The 25809-nt window shown below is 48.9% G+C and overlaps 1 protein-coding gene across 2 annotated transcripts; it reads left to right on the forward strand.

The window, feature by feature from the left end:
* Positions 1 to 6920: 6920 nt before the first annotated feature.
* Positions 6921 to 24348, forward strand: Xkr5 (XK related 5). 2 transcript variants are annotated; one of them, XM_008847192.3, is made up of 7 exons: positions 6921 to 6978; positions 9760 to 9943; positions 14417 to 14601; positions 15531 to 15740; positions 17190 to 17359; positions 19561 to 19672; positions 22543 to 24348. In XM_008847192.3, exons 1-7 carry the CDS (start codon positions 6921 to 6923, stop codon positions 23655 to 23657), a joined length of 2034 nt encoding a protein of 677 aa, XP_008845414.1. In that variant the 3' UTR covers positions 23658 to 24348. The 2 variants fall into 2 exon arrangements, with proteins under 2 accessions (XP_008845414.1, XP_029426330.1); XM_029570470.1 differs by lacking the exon at positions 6921 to 6978 and adding an exon at positions 14104 to 14213 and having other exon boundaries at positions 9789 to 9943; positions 22543 to 23657.
* Positions 24349 to 25809: the final 1461 nt, after the last annotated feature.

A 25809-nucleotide genomic window follows, 5' to 3' on the forward strand; every position in this document is an offset into this window, starting at 1 on the left:
GGTTACCTTGGTCAAGAGGGTTCATCACAGCAACAGAAAAGTAACACCTCCATTCTTTCCTTATTTTTTTCTCCTTTTTAAATATTGTTTAATTCTTTGTTTTTTGTAATTTCATAATGAGTACTGAATTTATTTTTTTTTAATATTTTATTTACTATTTTTATTTTACGTGTATGTGTGTATTGCCTGCCTATAGGTAGGTGCACCGGTGTCCTGCAAAGCCCGTGGAGGACCGAAGAGGCTGTTGGATCCCCTGGAACTGGAGTTACAGACAGTTGTTAGCTGCTATGTGGGTGCTGGGATTCGAACCCAGGTCTTCTGCAAGAACAGTCAGTGCTCTTAACCACTGAGTCATCTCTCTAGCTCCCATGAATACTGAATTTATATCACTTCCACCCCATCCCTATTGCCTCTAACTCTTCCCACATCTTCCCAATCCTTCCCAATGTTGTGACCTCTTCTTTATCATTGTTACATATATATGTATGTATTCTACTAAGGCCATGTAGTGGTGCTTGCATGTACATGTGTTTAGGGCCAAGCACTTGGGATTGGATTACCAGCTGTTTAATTGGACTTAAGGCCCACTCGGCAGGAGGGACTCCATGCCTGGTGCTATAAACAGAGTCAAATACCCATGGCTGGAGAGGTCACAGACTCTATAGGAGAAACTAGTACTGTCACTACCCTAAACCAATGTAATTCTACTAGATAATTGTCCTCATATTCATGGGTAAATGTAGCTCTCACCACTCGTCAAAGAAGTTTCTTTTCGCAAGAGGCACAGACATTACTGTGATGACTAATCCTGGGTGTCGACTGGACCTGGGATTTACTAAATGAGAGAGATCTTCCTGCTGGATCATCTGAAGCTGGAAGACACACCCTAAATGTGGGTGTTACCTTCTGATGGCGGCCCACATAAAAGGCCAAGGCAGAGGAGAACACCTGGCTCCTTGCTGCTTGCCTTCTCTCTTGCTGGTGAGTTCGTCTTGCTGCTGTAGACTGAAGACTAGCTGATCTTTTGGAATTTGTCAGACCTTCAGCACCAGATAGGGACTGAGACATCCAGCCTCGTGGAGTGAGTGACTACAGATTCTCAGCCTCTCCAGTGTGGTGCAGCCATTGTTGGACTACCCGGACTCTCTCCTGTGAGCTAAGCTGATTAATCCCTATACATATATATTCATTCTACCGGTTCTGTTTCTTTGGAGAACCATGATTAATACAATTACAAAGTTCCACAACTGGTCAAAATGCAAAGAATAAGCAACCATAGGGTCCCTAGTCACAATCGATACCTCTACAATGCAACCTGTACACCCAAGGCTCAGGGAACACAGCAGAAGAGTAGATGAAAAGATTGTAAGAGTCAGAGGCCCAGGACGCCTGCTGCCAGACAGTGTCTTCTAGACACGACAGGAAAGCTGCACCGTGAAATATTAACAATATGGCTGTCCAAATAAGACCTCCTTCATAATGGCAGCGCCAGTCGACACGCCGACCTGGTTGAGGGAAATTTCACAGGGTCCCACCTCTAGATGGTAAGCTACAGGCCATCAGTGGATGCTGAGGGAGGGAGGATCTTGTCACACTTTTCATTTTGAAAAAAATGTTCCAAGGTAAGAGATTCTTTGACACCCACACATTGATCTCTTTAAGTGATTGATTAGCATTGATCAATGTCCTGCACATCTCTAGAGCCACATCAGTTTTCCAGGAAGAGTCATTGGTGTCTATGAATTTAACAGCTTAGGGCAAATTTGAGATAAACGTGAGACAATTCAGAAATCATTGTTAAAATTATTTAACTCTGGAATGACTGCAATTTGGATCTCAAAATCCACCTGAGAGTTCTCCAAATAAACAATATAGATGTACAACAGGGAGAAGCTGATTTCAGGGCAGAGAGTCACTAGTTGTGGAGGCTAGGTGAGCTGAAAGGCTGATGAGAGAAGTAGGCAAGTGGGCACTCAGGAAAGAATTTCTCTTTAACAACAAGAAGGTTCTCTCCTTAAAAATCAGATTTCAGGGCTGGAGAGATGGCTCAGTGGTTAAGAACACCGGTTGTTCTTGCAGAAGAGCCGGATTCGAATCCCAGCATCCATATGGCAGCTAACAACAGTCCGTAACTCCAGTCCCAGGGGATCCGACAGCCTCTTCTGTCCTCCGCAGGCATTGCACAACACAGGTGCACTTACCTACATGCAGGCAATACACTCATACACATAAAATAAATAAATAAATTTTTTTAAGTTAAAAAAAAAAGAATCAGGTTTCACTCTGTGAAGTCCTAGACCAGACTGAATAATGCTCACCAACACTGCAGATGTTTCTTCCTCAACATTCACATTGTGTGTTATATTTTCTACATATTATGATGTCCTGAGGTGGTAAAGACAAATTACAAAACTTTCATGGAAAGATAGAAAATGCTTAGCCCAGGGACAACCCGTTCTTACATGGAGCACAGAAAATCCCCTCCAAAAGACTGTCACTTTCAAACTAGCTAGCCTACAGCTTCCTTCTCCGTCAGACCATACAATCCAGGAGACCAAACTCCTTTGCCTTAGTCATCCAAGGATTAGGGGGCAGGCAGCAAAGAAACACCCTAGAACCCAAAGCCCACAGAAATCACAGAAACTAGCCTTTTCTCTACAGATTTGAACAGAGAGTTATCAAAAGAGGAAATTAAAATGGTAAAGAAATGCCTTTAAAAGAGTTCAATGGGCTGGAGAGATGCTCAGCAGTAAGAGAACTGACTGCTCTTGCAGAGGGCCAGGGTTCAGTTCCAAGAACCCATATGTTAGCTAACAACCATCCCTCAACCAATGAATGGATAATGAAAATGTGGTACATCTTTTTTAATGGAATCCTTTTCAGCTATAAAGAAAAATAAGACTTTCAGTTCCTCGGATGGAACTAAAAACTGTTATACTGAATGAGGCAACCCAGACTCAGAAAAACAAGTGACACATGTTCGTTCTCTCAATCTTATAGATGTGCGTTATTTCCTGAAGTAACCATGGGAGCAGGGAAAATAGAAAGGAACCATGGGACGGAAAAGGAAAGAAGGAGCTTGTGAGAGGGGGGTGGTAGGACACAAGCATTATCAAGGGGGAAGTGAGGAAACTGGAGGAGGGGGGACTTTAACTGGTGAGGGAGCAGGGAGGGCTATACTGGGGTGGGGAAGAGATACAAATAACGTTCAGGGAGTATGAAAACCCAAAGGGAAATGTATTATTTCTCAAGCCTACTGAAAATATACATGTGAGTGCATATGTATAGTTGAAGGCTATATAACAAAAATCACAGAGCCAGGCAAGGGAAACTTCCCTTTAAGTTGTTGGTCAGTGTAGTCCAAGAGACTCCCTGAATAATACAGGCTATTGCCACAGCACTTAAGTGCCTCCCAGAACTTGAATATAAGACCCTATTGCTGAAGACATGACATACTTCAGACGTAGGACTTGAAGCAATTGAATTGGAACTGACCTGGAAGCCTCTTCCCTGAAGACTAGCTCTCATAGTATCTGCTGCTAAGGGAGAAAACCAATGGTCCTACCTAGCTGTAAAATCTATGAACCACAGTAAGGAAGAGCAATTATTGGTGCAACAGTGGCACTTTTATCATGGAAGCAATCAACAGCTGTTTAATAGGACTCAAGGCCCACTCAGTAGAGGGAATCCATGCATGGTGCTGTAAAAATAGCCAAGTTCACATGGCTGGAGAGGTCATAGACTCTACAGAGGAACCTACTTCTCTCATCTACTTAGAGCAGTGTAATTTCTTACTGCATTCTAAATACATACCCTTATGTTTACAGGCAACTGTACCTCTCACAACTCACACACACACAAAAAAAAGGTCTCTTGCAACAGACAGAGACTATTGCAAAGTTGCATAACTGGAGGCTAGAGAGATGGATCAACAGTTAAGAGCACTGGCTGCTCTTGCTGAGGACCCGGGTTCAATTCCCAGCACCCACATGGCAGCTAACAACCATCTATGACTCCAGTTCCAGGAGGTCCAACACCTTCTGATCTCTGCGGGCATTGCACGACACAGGTGCACTTACCCACATGCAGGCAATACACTCATACACATAACATAAAAATAATAAATAAAATATTTTTAAAAGTTATACAATTGGTCAAATACAAAGAATAAGTTGTTGTGAGATGCCCAGCTTTGAGTCATATATTTACAATGCAACCTCTACACCCAGGGCTCAGGGAACATCATGGAGGAGGGTATGGAAAGAGCCAGAGAGACAAGACAGTTGCTACTAGTTAATACATTCTAGACAAGATAGGGAAGTTACACCAATGGAATGTCCACAGTATGGCAGCCCAACAAGATTTGCATAATAAAACAAGTTGACATGCCAACGTGGATGGGGGATAGCCACAGGGTTCTACCTCAAGATGAAGAGCTACAGACAACCAACTGAGGGAGGGAGAATCCATTTTCCCAGGGACGAGCTCCCTGAGAGGTTATCTAATCCCAAGTAGGTATACATGAGCACCACTGAATAGACTCAGTGCATTACGTGTGTGTGTGTATGTTTATAAATGTCATAAATGTATGTATGTATGTATGTAATGTATGTATGCATGTGTACAATAATAATTAAAGAAGAGAACAGGAAGCTGTGAGGGAGAAGCAGGGACATGGGAAGAGGTGGGGGAACTGGGGGGTGAAGACAATGCAAACACAGCACTCATGCATGAAATTCTCAAAAAATTAATTAAAAACAAAGTAACCTTCCTAACTTCAATAGCTGCAAGAATGTTATAGGAGTAACAGAACACGCTCTGGTTGGGTTTAAGGCTGGATCCTCAAGGCGGAAGTGATGCTTGTTATCAGACCACAAAACCATGACTGGGTAGATCTTGGGCTCCAGAGGAGAACCTACTACTATTTGCTAAAAGAACATAGTGTCAAAATGCCCCTGGCATACTTATGTTTATCCCCCTAGATTAGTGCAGCTCTCAATCCTCATCAGAGAAGCTTTTATTTTCAGTAGATGGCAACAATTACTACTGACACCTACAACTGGTATTCATCCTGCAAATAAAACAGTGGAGTGCTCAGTCCTAAAGGGGATAGATATCTGTGTCCACCCCCAGGCTCAGACAACATCAGGGAAGATCCGGCTGAAAGAGAAAAGGTAGTAGGAGGCTTCTGGGAAACAGTGTTTTCCAGATATGACAGGGAAGTTCCACACAGAAACTCAGTGTCTATAACTGCATACACAAGGCCTGCACAATATTAAGTCGACCAAAACTCCAGAATGGGTAGGGGAGGGGCTCATGAAGTCCCACCCTCCCTGAGGAGCTACTGGCAATCCATGGCTGCTAGGGAGCGAGAGTGGCCGTTTTCTTCAGAGATTCAACTCCTGAGAGGGTACCCATGCTCCAGAGAATGGCACTACACACAGGTACCCGCAGGCAGCACTGATTGGACTCAGTGGGTTATGAAAAGAATACATGAAGTCGGGAGGAAAGTGCTGGACGCAGGTGGCGGGGAGGGCTTGGGAGTGGTAGTGGAATGTGGATTTGATTAAAACACACTGTGTGTATGAAATTCTTAAGCAACAATTTTTTTAAATGAGCAACAAGGAAAAAATACAGTGGACATTTCCCCAAAGACCAAAACAGCTTTGATTTCACAATTGAACACGTCTACAAAATGTCAAACAGGTATTTAATTTTTAAAAAGATCAACATCTAAACGTCTTCATAAAATGTCAAAACAAAAAGTAAAAAGAGAAATCATAAGGTTTCTAGAGAAGAAACTTTGTGGAGTCCATTCTCTCCTTCCACCTTTGTGAGTTCTGGGGATCAAACTCAGGTGGCTGAGTTTGCATTGTCCAGCAGGAAGCATCTTCAGCCACTAAGCCCTGGTGCCCACCCTGGACTGTTTTAACACGAAATAGGGGCTACATACCGATTTCTCAAATCATACCTAGGAGATGGGGGAGTTCCTGAGACTTGAAATGTTGGAAAATGTATTGGAAAGCCACTACCCCACCTCACGATCATGAATGGCATTTATTCCTGGTCCTAATTTCTGTATTTTGTATTCTTTGGCAAAAACACATTAGGTCCTGTTAGGCAGAATCTCCTTTGGCCTGATCTCCTTTTAGAAGTTTTCCACCTGGGTTCACTATGTTTGATGGCTGTAAAGCTCCATTTTTCCCCTGGGCATTGAGAATTCAGAGCAATCTTTCCCTCCCGCTGCAAACACCTTCCCTTGTATCATGATGTCCTCACATCCACAGCCATGGTCCTAATAACTGTCTGCCTTGTAACTCTTAACAATGTCAGGATGATGCTTTCTCCTCTCCCAGAGACTCCCCGGGTGGAGGTTAACCTCTGGCACACAGGGATCTGAACCAACCCTCAGGGCCACCTGGGGAAAGCTGCTGTGATGACAGCAACTGGTACGAAATAACTAACGGGGGAGATGCCACCCGGCATACCCACCTTTTTCTGGCCACTGAACTGGAAGATTTCAAAAAAAAAACCCAGTTAACGACCCCAATCCCACTCCCTCCATGTTTTAAACACACACACACACACACACACACACACACACACACACACACACTCCACTCTGACTAGTAGCTAACTGGACTTTTCTTTCAGCAAGCCTACGAAGGTGACCACTTCAATCACTAACCCATCGGGCCTGACTCACAACCTCCCAGTGGGCGGTTAGGAAGTAGCTGGAGCTTGCAGAAGATCTTGCACAGACCAAGAGGACCTGTCCTCCTTCTCTCTCCCCTCCTAGCAACTTGGCACCAGGCTGGGGCCGAAATGCCTCCTGCAGCCGCGCCCCTGGCCGGAAACCTCCCCGGCTCCGGCGGCGGGCAGGGGAAGGGGCGGGCGCAGGCGGTCAGCCAGCGCGGAAGATGCACGCGGGGCTCCTGGCGCTTTCCGCCCTGCTGCAGGCCGCGGAGCAAAGCGCGCGTGAGTGCCGTGCAGCCCGAGGCTGTCGCCCGCGAGTGCTCACCCCTCCAACACCCCACTGCACCCCAGCGCCGGAGCGCACCTGACCCCGCCCGCTGCAAGCACTTGAGCGGGAAAGCAACCTCTGAGCGGGTGCAAGCGCCGCGACTCCCTTCCCCGTCTGCAGAGCGCGCCGGTGCTTAGCAGATGCACGTGGATGCACGATGCATGACCCCCACCCCGGATGCATGACCCACTCATGGGTTCCCCTGAGGATGCATGATTTCCTCCTCCCTCCCTGCACCCATGCAGAACCCCTCCCCACCCCGGGTTGCATGCTGCCCCTAAGGATGCAGGATCCTCCCTCCCACCCCAGCCGTGGATCGGGTATCCTGCCCTTCCTTGGCCCGAGAGCTGCTCCAGCACGCGCCCTGCCGAGTGCTGCGGGACCGTGCGGAGCTGTGTGCGGTGCGCCGGTCGGCGGGGTGTTCCGGGCTAGGGTGGCCGCTTGGGAGCCGAGGGCTGGGAGGGGTGGGGCGGGACACTGAAAGTCACTGACTACCCTTGGGGGTTTGGGGTGCTGGGGCACCCGGGTCCTGCGAGGAGCCCAGCCCCCGAGCCGAGGTGAAGCAAGATGGCCATACTTTTCGCGCCTTTCGGATTTGAACTTGTAACTCTTTCGGTGCTGGGGAAGAGTGCCTCCGCCCACTTCCGCCACGCTCCTCCTGGACCAGTCTTCCAGGTCCCTGCCGGGAGCCTCCAGCATCCTGGTTCTCCACCTCCTCGACCCCTCCGTGACTTCTACCCCCTAACACCGACCCACACCGGCTCAGAGTTCCCACGGGCGCAGGGTGGCACGCTGGAGGAGCTGGATGGCTGCTTCCAGAAGTGCTTCAAGGGAAGGGGTGAAGGTTTAGCTGTTCGCTCAGGGCGTTAGAGCACTGGCCAGAACCTGGGACCAAGGAAGGAAGGGCTAGCCTCAGCCAGGCGCTGCCAGGTTCCCGGCTGTGCCTTGGAGCCGAGGGGTTCAGTATTAACGCTGTGTGGAAGACTGGCTGAGTGTTCCTGTGTCAACAGTGCACCCCCCTCCACAGCCACCCTCCCTCAGTCCTCAGGGTCGGGATCCTGCTGTCCCACCACAGGTTTCCTGCTGAGAGTCAGTTACACAGCCAGAAGCCTCCATTTGAAAGAAAGCCTAGCTTGATGGCCTGGGCCTGTAGTCCCAGCCATTGGGAAGAGTGAGGTCGGTGGACCCCAAGTAAAGACCTGAGTAGGCTACAGAACGAGCTCAGAGCTAGCCTGTGGCTCAGAGCTAACCTGGGCAACTTAGCAGGACACTGCCTCAAAAAGATGTGAGCTGGGGGCTGGAGAGATGGCTCAGCAGTTAGGAGCACTGGCTGCTCTTGCAGAGGACCTGGGTTCAGTTCCTAAGAACCCACGTGAGGGCTAACAGCCATCTGTAACTCCAGTTCCAGGGTTTCTGACGCCTTCTTTTGATCTTTGCAGGCATTGCATGACACAGGTACACTTACATACATGAAGGCAACACATTCATACACATAAAATAAAATTTTAAAATAAATAAGAGATAAAAATTTTTAATATTTCGTTTATTATTTTTATTTTTTATGTGTATGCATGTATTGCCTGCATGTAGGTAAATGCACCTGTGCTGTGCAATGCCCGCAGAGGACCATAGAAGCCATAGAATCCCCTAGAACTGGAGTTACGGACAGCTGTTAGCTGCCAAATGGGTGCTGGGATTCGAACCCGGTCCTCTGCAAGGACAACCAGTGCTCTTAACTGCTGAGCCATCTCTCCAGCCCCCAATAAAAATATTTTTAAAAGAAGTAAACCGAGGGTACAGCTTAGTGGTAGAGGGCTTGCCTGGCATGCGGAAAGCCCTGAGCGCAGTCCCCAGTACCACAAAACAGAAGAAAGGGAAAAATCACTGTGACACAGATGAGTTGTGGTAGTGCAAGTCCAGGACAGGTGGTCTGTAGGGAACGACAGTGTGGTGACAGGAGCTGGCCTCCTCTTCTGTGTTGCTTAGCCCTGCATCACCCCAGCCTCCCCTAAGGGTGGCATTCCTGTTTGAGTACATACTAGCCACAGGTACTTGACACGTGTGTAACCCAATCCGTTTTACAGACAAATGTGAGCACACGCGCATGCACGCATGGACCACACTGCACTTTTGCGCCTATCCTCTTCTGTAGGGGTCCTGCTGGCCCCTCGCTGGTGATGAGGATGTGGTGTTGGTTGGTTAGGTTGGTTTGGGGTTTGGGGTTTTTAATGAAATAGTCTGATGGATAAAAAGAACAAACACAGGAGAAACTCAAGAAAGCTCACAAGTCCTAGTGGCAAGAAACAGGGCATATCACCCTGGGTCACACAGCAGGTACATTTTACCAGGAGTCAGGGGAAGTGGGCATGGAATGTTTGCTGGAGCTTCCTTGGACAGGACAGGACAGCCAGGGAAAACAGTTTAGGGAGGTTAATTTCTGTGGATGACTTCTATGGGGTTTGGGGTATGCAGTAGTCCCTTAGCTCTGGACTGAGAAGTATATCTCCCAGGGTGCAAGGGTCTGAGAAAGGAGGAAGCTCTGGGTTGGAAGCTCTGATTCATATCCCAGGCATGGTCCCACAAGGCCCTGTGCTAACAGTGTGGGAGGCAGTCTCTCCACAGAAAGGTTTGCAGGATGTCAGAGCATTGTGACATACAGAAAACAAAAACATTTACAATACAGAGACCCAACCTCTCTGTATCCTCTCAACAACCCTGTCTTTATCTTACGCCAGGCCTCTGCACCGTGGTTTACTACTTCACAACAGGACGGCTCCTCTGGGGGTGGCTGACCCTCTCTGTCCTCCTGCCTGGCTTCTTCGTCCAGGCTCTGAGCTATCTGTGGTTCCAAGCAGATGGGCATCAGGGGCACTGGTGTTTGGTGGTGCTGCATCTCCTCCAGTTTGGTGTCTGGAAGAGGTAAGAACAGCTCAACCCCTCCCACCTGAGCACTATAGGAAGGTGACTTCTTCTGCCCATACATATTCTGACCCTAAGGCCAAGCATGTTTAGGGTCACACCCCTGTTTGACTCTGGCATTCCTGAACATTCCTAACATCAGGGAGCGCCTCCTGGTGGCAGCCATGACCTTTCAAACACTTTCTCATCGCCCATAGTCTCTTTGCTGTTCCAGCTTGCTTGTCAGCCTCTGGAGCTACAGGAAGCAGCTCGCTTAAAGCAAATCCCTTTGACACCTGCCTCCTCTGCCCACGAAGGTGGCACAGATTTAATTAACCACAAACTAGGCCGTAAGGCTGGCATGGTGGCATTTGCTTTAAGCTTTTGTAGCAGAAAAAAGTGACCTGGGAAACAGGGTTTTTTTTGTTTGTTGTTTTCTGTGTATAAAAGGCAGACATGGATGGTTCTGGCCCAGGTGGCTTCCCTGTGCCTACATGCATTTCCAAAGGTGAGGTGTTATTTACACCTGGGCATGGGGAACTGTGAGTTTCCAGAAATACCACATTTCAGCTCCTGGCTGCCTCATAATCCCATAGAGTTGAGAGAAATTTTATTAAATGGAAGAAATAAGGAATCAGATTTAATAAAATTAAAAACACCTGAAGCTCAGGTGTTTATTAAACCACAGGTGACCAGGGTTTGAAGGGTGTTCAAGGGGCCATTGCTAAGCGCTGCTGTCTGTCCTGGGGCTTCTGCCTTCCATCTCCACCTAGGCTGGACTCAGGTCAGAGTGGAAGGTGCTCCTGAGAAAGACATTAAGCAACACCCTCTGCTTCACGGTCCCCCTACAGCAGGACCTCCTGAATAGCACTGAGAACACATTTGGGCCACAGCAGTTTCTCCCAAGCTGGGCATTCAGCCCTGTGCTCTTCTAAAACAACAGGGAGACCACATGAAGGTTGTCTTGCAGAACTCAGGACTGCAGCCTCCTCTGATCATGACCTGCTTTACCTCCACATCCCTGCCAGCCCAGCCTTGTGATAAGGCCAGAAGGGCCACTGGTAGTCAGGAAGTTCATTGTACAGCCTGAGACCTTCAGGACAGATGGCCTTTCTAAGGAGTTAACCAGCTTCGCTCTAAACAAGCATTTGATGACTCAAAACAGAATTTGGAGTATTCATTAGAGACATCCATAATTACTGTCAGATGAATATTCTTCCTGGGGCTCTTTGGAGACTTTGGGGTCCTGCCTAATCCAGCACCTTCTTCAGAGAAGTGGTGGGAGGGGCCCAAGGCCAGTGCAGATTCATGGTATTTGATGGTGAACTCCCGTAGGCTCTCAAAGTCTCCATTAAGTTAGAGAAGTGAAGGGAATGAAAAGATTGAAGTGTGGGGGGCTGGAGAGATGACCTAGTGTCCAGCACCACATCAGGCTCACAACTGCGTGTAACTCCAGCTCCCAGGGGCCTGGCACCTTCTTCTGCCCTCCATGGGCACCACACACACACACACACTCATACACACAAGTAAAATAAAAGAAGACAAAGGTGCATCAGGCTCACAACTGCTTGTAACTCCAGCTCCCAGGGGCCTGGCACCTTCTTCTGCCTCCATGGGCACCACACACACACACACACACACTCATACACACAAGTAAAATAAAAGAAGACAAAGGTAGGGGAAAAATAAATAAGGAAATTCAAGAAAGAAGGCAAAATACATCAGGAAGTAAGGTCAGAATGCAGCGTTTAGAACCAGGCCACAGATTGGGATCTCTCCTTCATAACAGCCTGAACAGTCCACAGAGTGTTTCTGAGAATTCAGACCAGCCAGAATACAGAGATCTGCTTCCTTCCTTAGCAGAAAGCTTTGAAAGCTGAAATGAAGGAATGAATCGACCTCTCACTTTGAAACTGGCTCTCAAACAGAACCCGGAGACTGAGCAAAAGATTTGGGAATCCTTTTTTTTCTTCTTCTTCTTTTTTAATTGCAGTTTGTCAAAAGCACCTGTAGGGGGAGCCAGAAGAGCTGTGTTTTGCACAGTCCCGAACTTTATATTGACTCCCATTAAATGACTTCATAATGAAATGCAGAAGTCCACTAACAGCACAAAAATCAATAAAATGCAAACCCCTTGAGGTAAAACCGCTTATAGAAAATGCAAGGGCTGAAACCATAAATAGATCCTGGTTTTAATTCCAAACAACACAAACTGTATTAATGTTAAGTCTACTGTTCAGGAGAGTCTGACATTACTTACAACTCGTTTAAACACTGGCAGTTATTTTTTCCATCTGAACATTTTGTTTCTACTCCAGCGCTGTATGTTACCAGAATCTTTGTCATCTGTTTTGTTTTTTAAGGCTGCAAACCTATTTGGAAACAGCCTGAGAGGATGGAAGAAAGTCTAGCTAATCCCTTCAATGTGCATCTTGGCTTAGTGATTTTTCTAGTGGAAGCTAAACATTCTTAAGAGGGAAGTTGAGGCAAACCTTAAGGTCATGTAAGACCAGCTTGGCATGGATGGGTGCAGATTTAATGCTTAAAAACATATGAAGGGCCGGCAAGATGATTCCGCAGCAGATGTGTTTGCTGTCAAACCTGTCCACCTGAGTTTGATCCCTGGAACACACACTGTGAAAAGAGGGAACCGGTTCCGAAAAGTAGGCCCCTGACCATCACATGTGTGCTCTCACACATGTGCAGCATACAGATACACACACACACACACACACACACACACACACTAACTTTAAAAGCATACGAAACAGCCATATTCAAAGCCTTGCACTGTTGGCTAACTCAGCTCTAACATCACCAAAAACATTACCACAGATGGAACAGTCAAGTTTTTCTCTAAGCTGTGTGTCCAAGATAGACTGTTTTAGCTGTTGGGACATTTTTGGCTTTTTACTTATCCTGTTAATGAGGAAAGATAAGGGCTTTCTGAGAAACTTAATTCTGGAGACCTGAGTCAAGTGAGGTAATTGCATTTCCAAGCTTCCGTTTATAGCATACATGGTTTTTAATGCCACAGGAGTTTTAGTCCATCAGCAACACAGTTCAACTGGCTGGATATTTATTTGCACACATTGAATAACTTGTATGTGCCCTAAGGGACTGAAGGCACACATTATTAAGTGGAGTCTCTGAGACTGACTTGGGAAGAGAGCCGAACACAGTGGTGTCATTGGGACAAAGAGAAGGGAGCTGGAGCAAAGGAACACCGTGAGCAGAACAGGCCCTCAGAGAGACGGCGCCAGGGAGAGGTGGCACAGGCAGCCAGACACAGGACAGCAAGGGAATAGGGTCCTGAGCGGGGCATCCAGAACAGACCTTGTGACCAAGCCCCCACGGTTTCCACCTCACCCAAACTTCCAAGGGACTCCCAGCGGCTTCTCACTAGTCCCAGTCTGAGTCCCTCTCTCCAGTGTGGGGTGCCGATACCCCAATTCGGAAAACTTGCAAGGCTCATTCCCACTCACCTTCTCTTCTTGCCTCCGCCTCAAGGGAGACACTCCCTGGCGGGCTGCAGCCTTACATTCCTCCCTGCTCTCTCACTGTTCCCAGCCATGGACCCCATTCCAAAGCCCCTGTCCATCCCCCTGACCCTTCACACTCACAACCATAGCTTTGCACTCTTCTCTCCAGAAAGCCCTCTCTGACCACTGTGGTCTCTCCAGTGAGGATTCCCTCCCACCTCTACCCAAGACACTCATTTGAGACGTTTTTATTTCTAATTTTAAGCATTTCATGTGTGCGTGTGTATGTGTGTGTGTACCCACACATGTGCTCATGTACTTTCTACAACTGAAATTCAAGTTTCTAGAAAACATCTTTCATTTTTTTTTATTCTTTCTGTGGCCAAAGCCCAATAAAAGTTCACATTGAAGGGGTTGGGCATGTAACTCAGGGGTAGAACGCTTACCTAAAAAACACAAGGCTCTAGTTTTCATCCCCAGCATGGGAAAAAAAAATTTTCTGAACTGAGAAGTCTTCAGTGGGACTGGGGAGTAGTAGACAGGAAGAGGAAACAACCCCATATCCTGGACAAATAGTTCAAGGCTAAAAGGAAAACTACGGCCTGCCTTCGTCCTGTATTTTTTTTCGTGTTTTTTAGAATTAAGTTTGTGTCAGGAATGATGGTTTCAAAGACTCAGTGAGAAATCCGTTCCCTCCAGGAGTCAAATGATGAAAAGGGAAACCTATTTGTCCTAAGCATCTTTCTTGGGCCTCAGCACCAGGACAGAAGACGTTTCAAAGACGACCTCCCACCTTCAGCCTGGACATGGTAATGTTGGTTGCAGATCAGTCCAGCTTGTCATCTGCAGAGTCTTAGCAAGCTGCTTTACCATTTCCTAGGCAACCTTCAAGGTGTGCCTCAGAAGGCATCAGTACATACAGCGGACACGAGAATGCCACGTGTCTCCAGATGAAAAGCCGAGGCCTATGGAAGTCCACACAACCTGTCAGGGTGTCTTTGCTCTTCTCTAGGCACTGGGACGCTGTGATGGCCACTCTGTGGAAGGGAGGGGAGGCTCCCCACTGGGAGCAGCTGCAGCTTCAGGAGGTGGACCTGTCAGCCCTCCGGCTCCTGGAGGCCCTGCTGCAGACGGGGCCCCACCTTCTGCTTCAGGCATATGCTTTCCTGGCCTCTGACTTCACAGACATTGTGCCAGGTGGGTACCTTCACCCTGGAGCTCAGACTTGCTACTTCCCTCCCAGAGGGCAGGAATATATGCTCAGCCTCATAGGACCTGGTGTCCCTCCAAGATTTCCCCTGCTTGGAAGTCTCAGAGAACCCAGTGCTCACTAGCCCAAATGATGGCTATAACTGGATTTGCTCAGAGCTATGAGCTCACAGAGAGCTGACTTCATAGGGGTTAAGTATCTAGGGTCAGTCCACAAGACAGAAATTGTGCATGGCAGAGATGACCTTGAAAACAGCTTGGGAAGAGTGCTTCTCAGAGAAGCCATGTGTCTGCCTCCCCTGGGTCTACCCCTTTGCAGTGAAGCTGATACCTGAAAGCCCTCAGAAAACAAGCTCAGACTCCAGCAGATGAGTTTCCAACTCCCATTCCATCCAAGGCACCTCCCCTCTCTCCCTCCCTCTCTCTCTCTCTCTCTCTCTCTCTCTCTCTCTCTCCCTCCCCCCCCCCCCCTCTCTCTCTCGCTCTCTCTCTCTCTCTCTCTCTCTCTCTCTCTCTCTCTCTCTCTCTCTTCCCCCCATACATAAGTATACATATGCATACACATACTGTTCTTTCGCACACATAGGTATTCATGTGCATACACATATCTGCCTCCCTCTCCCTTCCTGTCCTTTTCTCTTCCCTCTCATTGAGTGTCCAAACTTGGTAACAGAACATCTAAATAGAGAAGAGCAAGTAAGGACTGGACAGTGGACACGTTTCCTGCCTCCCCTCATTGACTCCTGTGTAAACGTGTGTTTACACACAGTTGGTATGTTACCCACTGGTGTTCAGTAGAACACCACTGTTGGACCGGTTTTAACAAATTAGATGTTTCCACAAAGGAATGACGAGAGTGCTTTGCATGTGTGCTTCGGAACCTGTAGGAGCACTGTGTTTATTCAATCCCCCTCTAGGGATCAACGCCCTGCTTTCTTGGTCTTCACTGTCCTGGGCCCTTGTGTCCTACACCTGTTTCCTGGGCGTCATGAAGCCGGGCCACCACTCCATGCTATGGGCTGCCCTCTTGTGCCAGCAGCTCTGGAGGATGGGCATGCTGGGCACCCGTGTGCTGAGCCTGGTTCTGTTCTGCAGAGTTTACCGTGTTTGGGTTTTGGTGGTTGGAGGTAAGTTCTTCTGCCACAGAGCAAGCTGTCATCCCAGAACCTGAGTAGTGACCATGGCCCTCAGTCCAGGGTCTGTGGGGGCTCCTGCCTGGGGGGCTCCCATAGTCACAGAACCCCAGCCCTCCCTCACCTCAGCTGCAAGGATGTGAAGGTGTGAATAGGTCTCTAGGTTTCCAGGAGACCACAGTGGGCTGGATGCACAGAGGCAGCAGGGACTCATTCTTGGCAGCTGAGAATTCCAGTTGAGAGAGGAAGAGAGAATAGCCAGTCCTCTTACAAGACAAACCTAGAACACCTCTGACAGTCTTCTAAGATGCACCCAGGATTGCTCATGCTGTGCTCTACTGGTCAAAGCAGCCAGATTAATGAACGTGGAGGTACAGATTCTAGTTTCCAAGAGTGTGCATGTGAGGCAGAGGGGATGCATGCTGGTTCTTTGGAGATACATGACCATAGTGTAAACATCCCAGCCTCAAAAGTTCTAGCTAACAGGAGCACTACAATGCTCAGAAGAATGTTTGACATAACAGGCTGAATCTTCCTTGTAGAAAAGCTGTGACTCACAGAGGAGGGAAGTGAGGGTCCCACTGCTCTGACCACTCAGGAGGGAGGTGCGGGTCTCGTTGCCCTGATCCTGTGCAAAAATACACAATATATATGTGATTTTCCTTTGAATCTCAAGCATTGTCCTTGTTTCAAATAGGACAGCTCCACAGACTCCCAGGCCTCCTTCAGCCCAGCAGCACAGATAGGAATGTGATGACCAGGAGCCTGTCTGCCCTGCAGAGTCCTGAATGGGGCCTGTGTGTCCCTGCCAAGGACAGCGGTCTCCTGGTCATCAGTGAATACACTCTGCAGGAAGGAACAGTGTACTCTTGTTTGAGGAGAACTGGGGACATTGAGAAATAGTTGGCCCTTGGGCCCAGAGCAAATGTTTAATAGTTACTGGCAGAAAAGAACATTTTTTTGAAGGGGGTTGGGGGAAAGCTGTGTTCCTAAAGAGAAATTAACTGCATTTTATCCATCATTGTAAAATCCAATTGGTGCTCTAGAATGATATTATTCATCTTAAAATATGAGAGTAAAACCTCTGGTTGGGCCTCATGGAGCTCTTCTCTGGATGTGGAGGACTTGGGCTTCCACAGCAACAATTTAGAGGGAGCAGACAACTTTAGAATGACCTCTTTAGACGCTTTCTAGAAGCAGAAGGGCATCAGTACGCAAGGCCTGGTACATGTCACTGATGCTAGTCTGTTCTCATCTCCAAAGTAGGTCAGATGCCCACTGCGAGGCTCAATGGAGATAAGCCAGGCAGGGATACCATGAGTGGCCTCCTGTGCCCCTCGGTTCTCCTCCCAGTTTTGATAGCCCCTCTGGGATGCTCAATTCTAACCCCACCCCCTCTGCATTTCCCACTGGACACTGACTTCCGCTCCATACTCTCTCCAGGTGCCCACTGGCTGGTGATGACCTTCTGGCTTGTAGCCCAGCAGAGCGACATTGTGGAGAGCACGTGCCGCTGGAGGCTGTTCAACCTGCTGGTGGGAGCCGTGCTCATCCTCTGCTACCTCAACTTCTGGGACAGCCCTTCCAGAAGCAGGATGGCCAGCTTCTACCTGGCAAGTGGCCATGTGGTTTTCTTTGATCCTGACTTTTACAATACCTACAGCATGTGAGGTGGGAGGTGCACATCTACTAAAGGAATATAGGGCTGGGGAATTGACTCGGTGAGTAGGAGCACTTTGAGTGGGAAGTGCCCATGCCTGGAACCCCAGCATTGGGGGTTGAAGACAGACAGCTCCCAGCTTGGTGAGAGACCCTGTCTCAAGGCACTCAGGTAGACAATGAAAAAGACACCTGATCTACTCTGGGTTCCTCCCAACTGTGCACTGCACTAGGCACATGTACCCACATACTCCCATGCATCATGTACATAAACATACACACACACATAGAGCAATAGCTAGGGTAAGGAGAAGTTCTATGCAGTGATGTCATGCTTTGAACATAGTAGTCTAATATCCAGCTGCGGCCACCTCATCAGGGGCTTCAGGTGAGGCCACTCCTCAGCAGGCTGGTTGGCAGATGCACTTGGGGACGTTTCCAAAGTGGAGCCACCCAGGCCCATCCCCACAGGGCCTGGCAGTTACTGTTTGGGAGACAGCTTCAGGCAGCGTTGCCAGTCCACCTCCTTTGGGAGCTACCTGCCTGGGCTTAGCCCTTTTCTTCAGAGGCAGAAACAGATCTGTAAAAGGTGAATATGAAGCTTATATTCACCTCAGAATGCACACAGCCTCAAACACACTGGAAATGAACTCAAGGTTAGTGTGTGAGAAAACCAGCCCTCTGTTTTCACAGATCTCAGCACAGCTGCTGTGATCAGACGAGCAATATTTTCAGAGTTCTAGGGGAACACAGAGGCAGGGAGAGGGCCAGGGCTGGGTAGTCAGGGAAAGTCTTGCAAAAGTGACACTGGGGCACTGGAAAGGTGGTTCAGTGGTTAAGAGCACTTGTTGCCCTTGCAGAGGACCCGGGTTCCATTTCCAGCACCCACATGACTGCTAACAACTGTCCGTTAACTCCAGCTCCAGGGGATCCGATGCCCTCTTCTGATTTCAGCAGGCACTGCATGACACGGGTGCACTTACACACATTCAGGCAATATACGCATACACATAAAATAAAAATTATAAATTCTTTTATAAAATTTTATTTATTATTTTCATTTTATGTGTATGTTTGTATTGCCTGAATGTAGGTAAGTGCACCCATGTCGTGCAATGCCCGCAGAGGTCAGAAGAGGCTGTCGGATCCCCCGGGACTGGAGTTACGGACAGTTGTCAGCTGCCATGTGGGTGCTGGGATTCGAACCCGGGTCTTCTGCAAGAACAACCAGTGTTCTTAACCGCTGAGCCATCTCTCTGGCCCTCTAAATTCATTTTTTTTAAATGACACTGGAGCTGGAGGCAGAGAGGTGAGAGAAATCCAGAGACCAAAGAAAGACAAAGGAGACACACAACCGCCTTTGGTCTATAGCGATAGGAACAGGGTCCCTGGGAACTGAACTCTGATTTGTATAGCAGTGTTGGGGAATTCTACAGGGAAAAGGAGGGTGGGCAGGTGGGGGAAGGAGGGTTCCAGTAGCAGCAGGGAGAGGGAAATGTACAAAAAGTGAGAGAGGAGATTGTCAGTGACTGTTCTGGTTTAATTGAAGTTGTCAGAAACAGGAACAAATGTTCTGTATCTTTATGAATGGCAGGAGGCAGGGGTCCCTCAATGTAGAGACCAAAGGGTTGAAAGAGTGAGCCCCTTGAATGACTGTGTTTCAAAGAGATGCTCTCTCGTCCTTCAAAAGATAGTTACAGGGATGGGATGGGAGAGCCATGTCTGAAAGGGCAGAGTGCATTTACAGCTACAAGCTTTCTAACACAGCTGCTGTAAGAGTGTGTGGGCCCCAGTAGTCTCTCATCAGGATTTGCTTGGCAGCTTTGAGCTTCTCGGATAGGAAGTTCAGGGGCTGTGTTCTCCTTCTGGAGACACGGCCTTGAGCTGTCAGAAGCTGGCTGGGATCTGTCAGCTGTCTGGTGTGGGGGTGGACAGAATCGCTTGTGCCGAGGTGCTGCCCTTCTGGCTGTGTTTGTGGTCCATGGACACCTTCATGAGCCACACAAGCAAAACCTCCCTTTGCAGACATGCTCCTGATGGGGCCTTGGTCCAGGCTCCTTGGCTTGTGAACCCAGACTGAAGGAAGAGTAGCAGGTGGCGGGACAGGGAGCCATGTGCCTCCAGCAGGTTTGGTGACACTCTCCTGGCCCCACAGGTCATGCTGCTGGAGAACACCGTCCTTGTACTGTTGGCTACTGACTTCCTCCAGGGGGCACCGTGGACCAGCCTCTGGACTGTGGCAGGGGTCTTGTCTGGGTTTCTAATTGGTAAGACCATTCACTGTGCCTTAGCCAAGGCTCCTCCTCTTATTTATTTATTTATTATTTATATTTATTTTTGTTTCTAATGCTTCTGTGTGCATGGTATGTTTGTGTTTACACATGTTGGCATGAGTGAGGGTGTGCGTGTGTGTGCAGGTGCCCATGTGTGTGGAGACCTGAAGTTGGTATTCGATGCCCTCCTTGACCACTTTTCACTTTTTTATTGAAGCAGGGTCTCTCATTGAACCCAAAGCACACCGATTCCCACTGATCTAGGTGGCCAGCTTGCCTTGAGGATCCACACACACACACCCCACCCCCCACACGCCCCGTCTCTGCCTCCCAAGTTCAGGGATTACAGGCAGCCACCACGCCTCCCTGGCTTGTCACACAGGTTCCTGAGATCCAAACTCAGGTGATCCTGCTTGTGCAACAAGTACCTGATCCACCAAGCCGTCTCCTCAGCCCCCATGTGTGTTTGTTAAACGAACTGGAAGGAGAGGGAACAGCTTAGGAGCAGTGAGCTGGGGAGCAGAGACCCGGCTGTGGTGTGGAGGCAGTCCTCCATGGCATGAGACCTGCACTTGGCCTTGTCTACCTGGAGTGACTGCCAGCCATGCCAAGCACAGCTGGAGGCAACCACGTCTGTCCAGAATGCTGCACCTGTCTGCCTCTCCCTGGGGCTCTGTACAGGTGTGACACCCGGCTTTCCTGCAAGTTGGTCTAGGTGTTTCTGGCGTGTGCCCAGTTATCTTCCTGCAGAGAGGGGCTCTGTGACATGGTGTGAAGCTGGGAGACTTCACCTTTTCTAGTTCACAGGAGGTATGATCTTCCTGCAAGCACCCGAAGTTAAAAACACTCACTCCTCTCAGACGGGGTTGGATGATCTACTGTCCCTGCACCCACAGGACAAAGCTCTAGTCCTAGGTGTTCCTGGCGTGTGCCCAGTTATCTTCCTGCAGAGAGGGGCTCTGTAACATGGTGTGAAGCTGGGAGACTTCACCTTTTCTAGTTCACAGGAGGTATGATCTTCCTGCGAGCACCCGAAGTTAAAAACACTCACTCCTCTCAGACGGGGTTGGATGATCTACTGTCCCTGCACCCACAGGACAAAGCTCTAGTTCCATTTGGCCATCTTGGGAATCCCAGGCAGGAAGAGTATGACAGAAAAGAGAAATAAATAAGTAAATGTGAGACAGTTAGTAAGCTCAGGCATTATCAAAAATTAAATTATATCTCATATGTGTTTGAAATCAAAATGTGTTTGTGCCAGACATGGTGGCTCACACTTACAGTCCCAGGACTTGGGAGGCTGAAGCAGGAAAGTGATGTCAGTCCAGGCCAGCATGGGCTGCAAAGTGAGCTTGAGGCTAGCCTAGAATAAACAGAAAGACCCTGTCTTTAAAAAAAAAAAAAAAAAGTGAACAAGAAAAGGTGGCAGTCTCTCCCTCATCCTCTAGAAATATAGAAAAGCTGTGGCTAGAGCCCAGTGGCAGAGTGCCTGGCTACCATACAAGAGGCCCTGGGTTCAGTCCCCAGCACTGTAGTAAGTTAATGAAATATGCAAGCCAGTTATGATGGCTCACAACTGCAATCTACCACTCAGCTAAGGCTAGAGAGTTGCCACAGTTTGAGGCCAGCTTAGGCTATATGACAAGACCCTGTCTCAAGAAAACAAATAAATTAAAAAATAAAAAAGAATTGTAGCTCACAGAGCCCAGGCTTGAAAATAGGCAGTTCCTGCCCAAATCTAGGCTCCCCATTTCCTCCTTTTTCTGGACAAACATGTATCCACCATCTACTGTATGCCAGACTGGAGCTACAGCCACGAGCCCAGCAGGTGTCCAGGTCCCTCAGAAATCCAGTGTGCTCAGGATTGTCGGCTGGCTAAGTTGGTCTCTCCTGGCCTTGGGTGGTTCACTGTAAAAGATGAGTGACCATATGTACCTCCCAGGGCTGGTGAAGAATCCAAAGCAGTGTGTAAAAACCAGTGTGTGCACAGAGCCTGCTGCAGAGATGATAGACCGCATAGGAATGCTGGCCCTTGTCCTGGGTTCCAATCCTACCACAGCCAGTGCTCCACCCTGGGCCTGCCATTACCCCAAGAGACAACAGAGGTTCTCCTGGTGCCCTGAGACTCCTCCCCACATTTCAAGTCTCCAGTTGTCCATACAGGGAGCACCCTAAACCCAGGCACTTTCCCCAGTGTGACAGGAAGCTGGAAACCGTGGGTGGCTTACTGGAAGGCTCTGCTAAAGAGATTACTGAAGCAGTCAACACTTCTGATGGACCTAAATGAAACGGACAACAACGTGATTAAGATGTTTGTGCACAAAGGAAGTGGTGTTGTTGTTCGTGGAAATGCCTTGATGGGGCTTCTGAGGAATGGGGGCTGACCTCTGCTGTGGCCTCTTGTTTTCAAGGCTGATCCTTACCTCCTCCCTCCCCCAGCTCTGGCATCCATCCACACAGTGCTGATGGTGGGGTTTTAAGTGTTTGACCCAGAGTACTGATGGTTGAATGAGCTTGCTACCATGCAATTGATGCACACATGAACATACCCATACCCAAACACACACACACACACACACAGTGCCCATGAGCACTGCCTTGAGGGAAAAAGCCAGACTCAACATGTCTGAAGCCTTATTATATATTAAGTTCAGAGACATTTCTAATTGTTAGAAGCTGGGGCCTATTTAAGATCCCCTGAAAATGTCTGGTTCGGAGAGTCCACAGAACAGTCTTTTAAGTCAAGTGATATTGCTGTCCTCGGAATGGTCCCAGGCCCTGCCACACACAGGGAGGGTGCAGAGCACACAGAGCCAAAGCCTCATGGCCTTCTTTTGGTTATATTTTTATTTTTTCTTTTTCAGGCAGCGTCTCACTGGTTATGTATTACAGCTTGCTACATCCAAAATCCACAGACATCCGGCAGGGCTTCATGAGGAAGTGTTGTGGCCCTGTGGAGCTCGACGATGCTAAGGAAGAATCTCCTCCCAGGACTGTGGTCCGGGCAGCAGAGAGGCCCAAGAGCCTGAGCTGGTACCAGGAGGAAAGCTATGAGCTAACAAGTCTAGACAAGCCCCCCAGCCCAGAGCAGAGCCCTCCAGAGGTGGTGCTCGGGGACCAGAGGTCTAGGGACAACTCTTTCTTCAGCCACCACCACTGGCTCTTGGTGAAACTTGCCCTGAAAACAGGAAGTGTATCTAAGATCAGTGCAGCCTTCGGAGGTGATTGTCCTGTCTGCCCAGGCTCCCCTGTGTGGGGGTTTAGTCAACACTGTAATCTGCCACGGAAGCCTGTGTTTTCCCCGCAAGGTCCCCTCTCCTCCCCTGATGACCCGTCGACCTTGGAGAAATACTCGGAGTTTACAGGTGCTCCGAAGGCCGAGGTGGAGTCATTGGAAACTTCCAGTTATGTCTCTTTTGGCAGCGAGAATCAGGACTGTCCACCTACCCGGGGGCCACCAGCTCCACAGGAGGAAAGCAGCCCAAAGGACGGGTCCCAGGCTGGCCCTGCAACTCAGGGGAAAGATGTGGGTGCACAGCTGAGGGGCAAGGCAGAACAGGAGAGCACATCACTGTACTTCAGTGCCACCACAGAAAGGACCACGTCCTCCCACCAAGATGGCAGCCCCCGGACTCTGCAGACAGCCCACTCTGGGGGACTGGGAGAAAGAAGCCCGGCCAAGCCTGCCTTGCCTCAAGCTGTCACCAAGCCCTTTCCTATCACCATGGCCAATATCAGCCCCATCCCAGGCAGGGACTCAAGCAGAAACTTGAGCCTCGGTGGAAGAGCCCTAGACAGTTCAGAGAGCGAGGAGGGGCCAGAGCCTGCAAAGGGCCTGAGCACATGGAGACCACTGCCAAAGATGAGCCTGAGACCTGCCCAAGAGCCCTGCCTCACATCCACCCCTAAGTCTGAGTCCATCCAGAGGGATTGTAACTCCAGGGACAGGATGAAGCAGGAGGTGAGTTTTTACATCTGATCACAGTCATGGTGGAGACAGCAGGTCAACACATCAGGATGGCTGTGCATGATGAGAAGAGAAAGCCCAGTTCTGATGCCTGTGACCTTCCACTTCTGACCTCCACCTGCGCACCTGAAAGATGAGGGAACAGGATTGGGTGATGTCTCAAATCCCCCTAAACTCCACACATAGCACCACACAGCAGAGATTCAAGCTCGGTGTAGGAGAGGCAGTTTGGCTTTCCGTTCGGATTGCTTGTTTCCCTTGTGAACTGTGTGAGCCCTGCGTAGTGTACCTTCTCTCTGTGGCCTCCAAGAAACTCAAAGGTAAAACCAGCATCTAGTTTTATCCAGGGTGCGTTTTATAATTAGCTGTTCCTGACACTAAGTTGGTGTTGATCACTTTTTAAAAAATGTTTTCTAACTACATTATTTTTTGAACTCGAGGTTAGATAACACGAACTCTTTCTAGAGGTAGGTAAGAACTATGTGCTTATAACCAACATGACTGAAAATGTGAATGTAATTTTTACGATTCCTGTCCCTTTGGTAGGATGTAAATAACATCTGGGGGCAGGGGTTGTCTGGGTGGTTTGATTTTGGTTTTTTGAAACAGGGTTTCACTTTGTAGCCTACTTGGCCTGGAACTCGCTATGTAGACCACGCTGGCCTCGAACTCACAGAACTCCACCTGCCTCTGCTTCCCGAGTGCTGGAATTAAAGTTGTGTGCCACCACTCCTGGCCTGGTTTGATTTTTTTTTTTTTTTTTAAAAAAAGGGTTTAAAAAAAGCCCGCACTGGTCTCAGAACCACTATGACCCCAATGATGGCCTGGCCATCCTCTGCTTCTAATTCCCAAGTACTGGGATTAAACCCAGTTGATAGTTTTCTAAGGACTCAGCTCTCCTTCCTGCAAGCCAACCAGAGGGCTCTTGTCAGCTTCATACCCATTTACTTCATCTGGAAACCTTGTTCCCTCTTCTGTGCACCATGACTTACGAGCTTCCGACAAGGGAAGCATATGCTCCTTCTCCCTCACGCTGTTTCTTTCTAACTGGTCCCCTTCAGGTGCCCTTAGTTGGTAAGTTATCCCATCAATTCTCGGAGCCTTCCTTCCCAGCTGGTTAAGGAAGTCCAATCATAAACCATCAAAGGTGGTGGGAGGGCTGCATGCTGTTGGGGGCCATGGCTCTGCAAACGCCTAGTAGGGCCTGAACTAGAGCGCTAGCGTGGCTCTGGCTCGGCTCAGCCTCACGTAGCTCTCGTTGCCGGCACATAAGCCAATCAAAGATGGTGGGTGGGTGTTCAGTACGTGCGTAAACATAGCAGAAAGTAAGGCGAGTGTTTCAACAGGATGAAATCGTTGTCACAGTCATGGTGCTTCTGCGGCATCGCGTTCTTCTGCCCATGCGCCCCCCTCACCAGAGGAGAAGATGCTGGGCCTCTTCCAGCGTCCTAGGAGACCCTTCCCGTCTCCCCAGTGTCTGCCTTTCCGGCTCCTCCCAAGCCTGCCACACCTCACTCCTTGTCACTTTCCCTGCTGAAGGTGATCTCGTCCTGCACTTGAAATCCCCACTGCCCATCCCTGAAGCTAATTAAGGGTGCTGCCTCCACTGTGAGCCCGAACTCCAAGGCCCAGCCCAGTTCTGGCACGAGGTGGCCCTGGGGCAGTACAGGGAGGGTACCCTAACTAACCAGCCCTCACTAACATCACGACCTGCAGCTTCGGTGTATAGCTTAGTGAAAAGGCATCGCATCAAGGGGGGAGGAGATGGGAAGTGGGGGAACGGAATCTGTTCTTTATACATTCCCTCCTCCTTAAATAAGCAGGAGAGCTCACTCTTCGAGATTCATTTTCCCTCCATTTACAAATGGCCACCTCACCCCACATCTCAGGTGCATGTTGCCAGGTAGCAAAAAAGGTGAGAAAACGTGTGTAACTTGCCTGAGGGCACCAATAATGAATACAGACGATGCTGGTCAGCAGGGTCACAACGCTACACGGTAGGAAATTCAGTTGTTTGTGCCTAGGCATTCCGGGGAGCAGGTGGCACGTCCCCAGGAGACCAGCTGTCATCTCCAGGACCCAAAGGCTGTCCTGGGGAAGACAGACTTGATTTCCTTCCTTCAGGGCTAATGTAAACCACCAAGAAACTCTGGGGGTCAATATA

Source organism: Nannospalax galili, unplaced genomic scaffold, assembly GCF_000622305.1.
Source record: "Nannospalax galili isolate Female #2095 unplaced genomic scaffold, S.galili_v1.0 scaffold1483, whole genome shotgun sequence".
In the NCBI taxonomy this organism is placed as follows: domain Eukaryota; kingdom Metazoa; phylum Chordata; class Mammalia; order Rodentia; family Spalacidae; genus Nannospalax; species Nannospalax galili.

Bases quoted from the DNA above. Each gene is read 5' to 3' on its own strand.
- Xkr5 (XM_008847192.3), top strand. From the start codon at position 6,921: ATGCACGCGGGGCTCCTGGCGCTTTCCGCCCTGCTGCAGGCCGCGGAG. The intron at 6,979-9,759 runs GTGAGTGCCGTG...ATCTTACGCCAG, and splicing joins GGCCGCGGAGCAAAGCGCGC to GCCTCTGCACCGTGGTTTAC. The intron at 15,741-17,189 runs GTAAGTTCTTCT...TACTCTCTCCAG, and splicing joins TTGGGTTTTGGTGGTTGGAG to GTGCCCACTGGCTGGTGATG.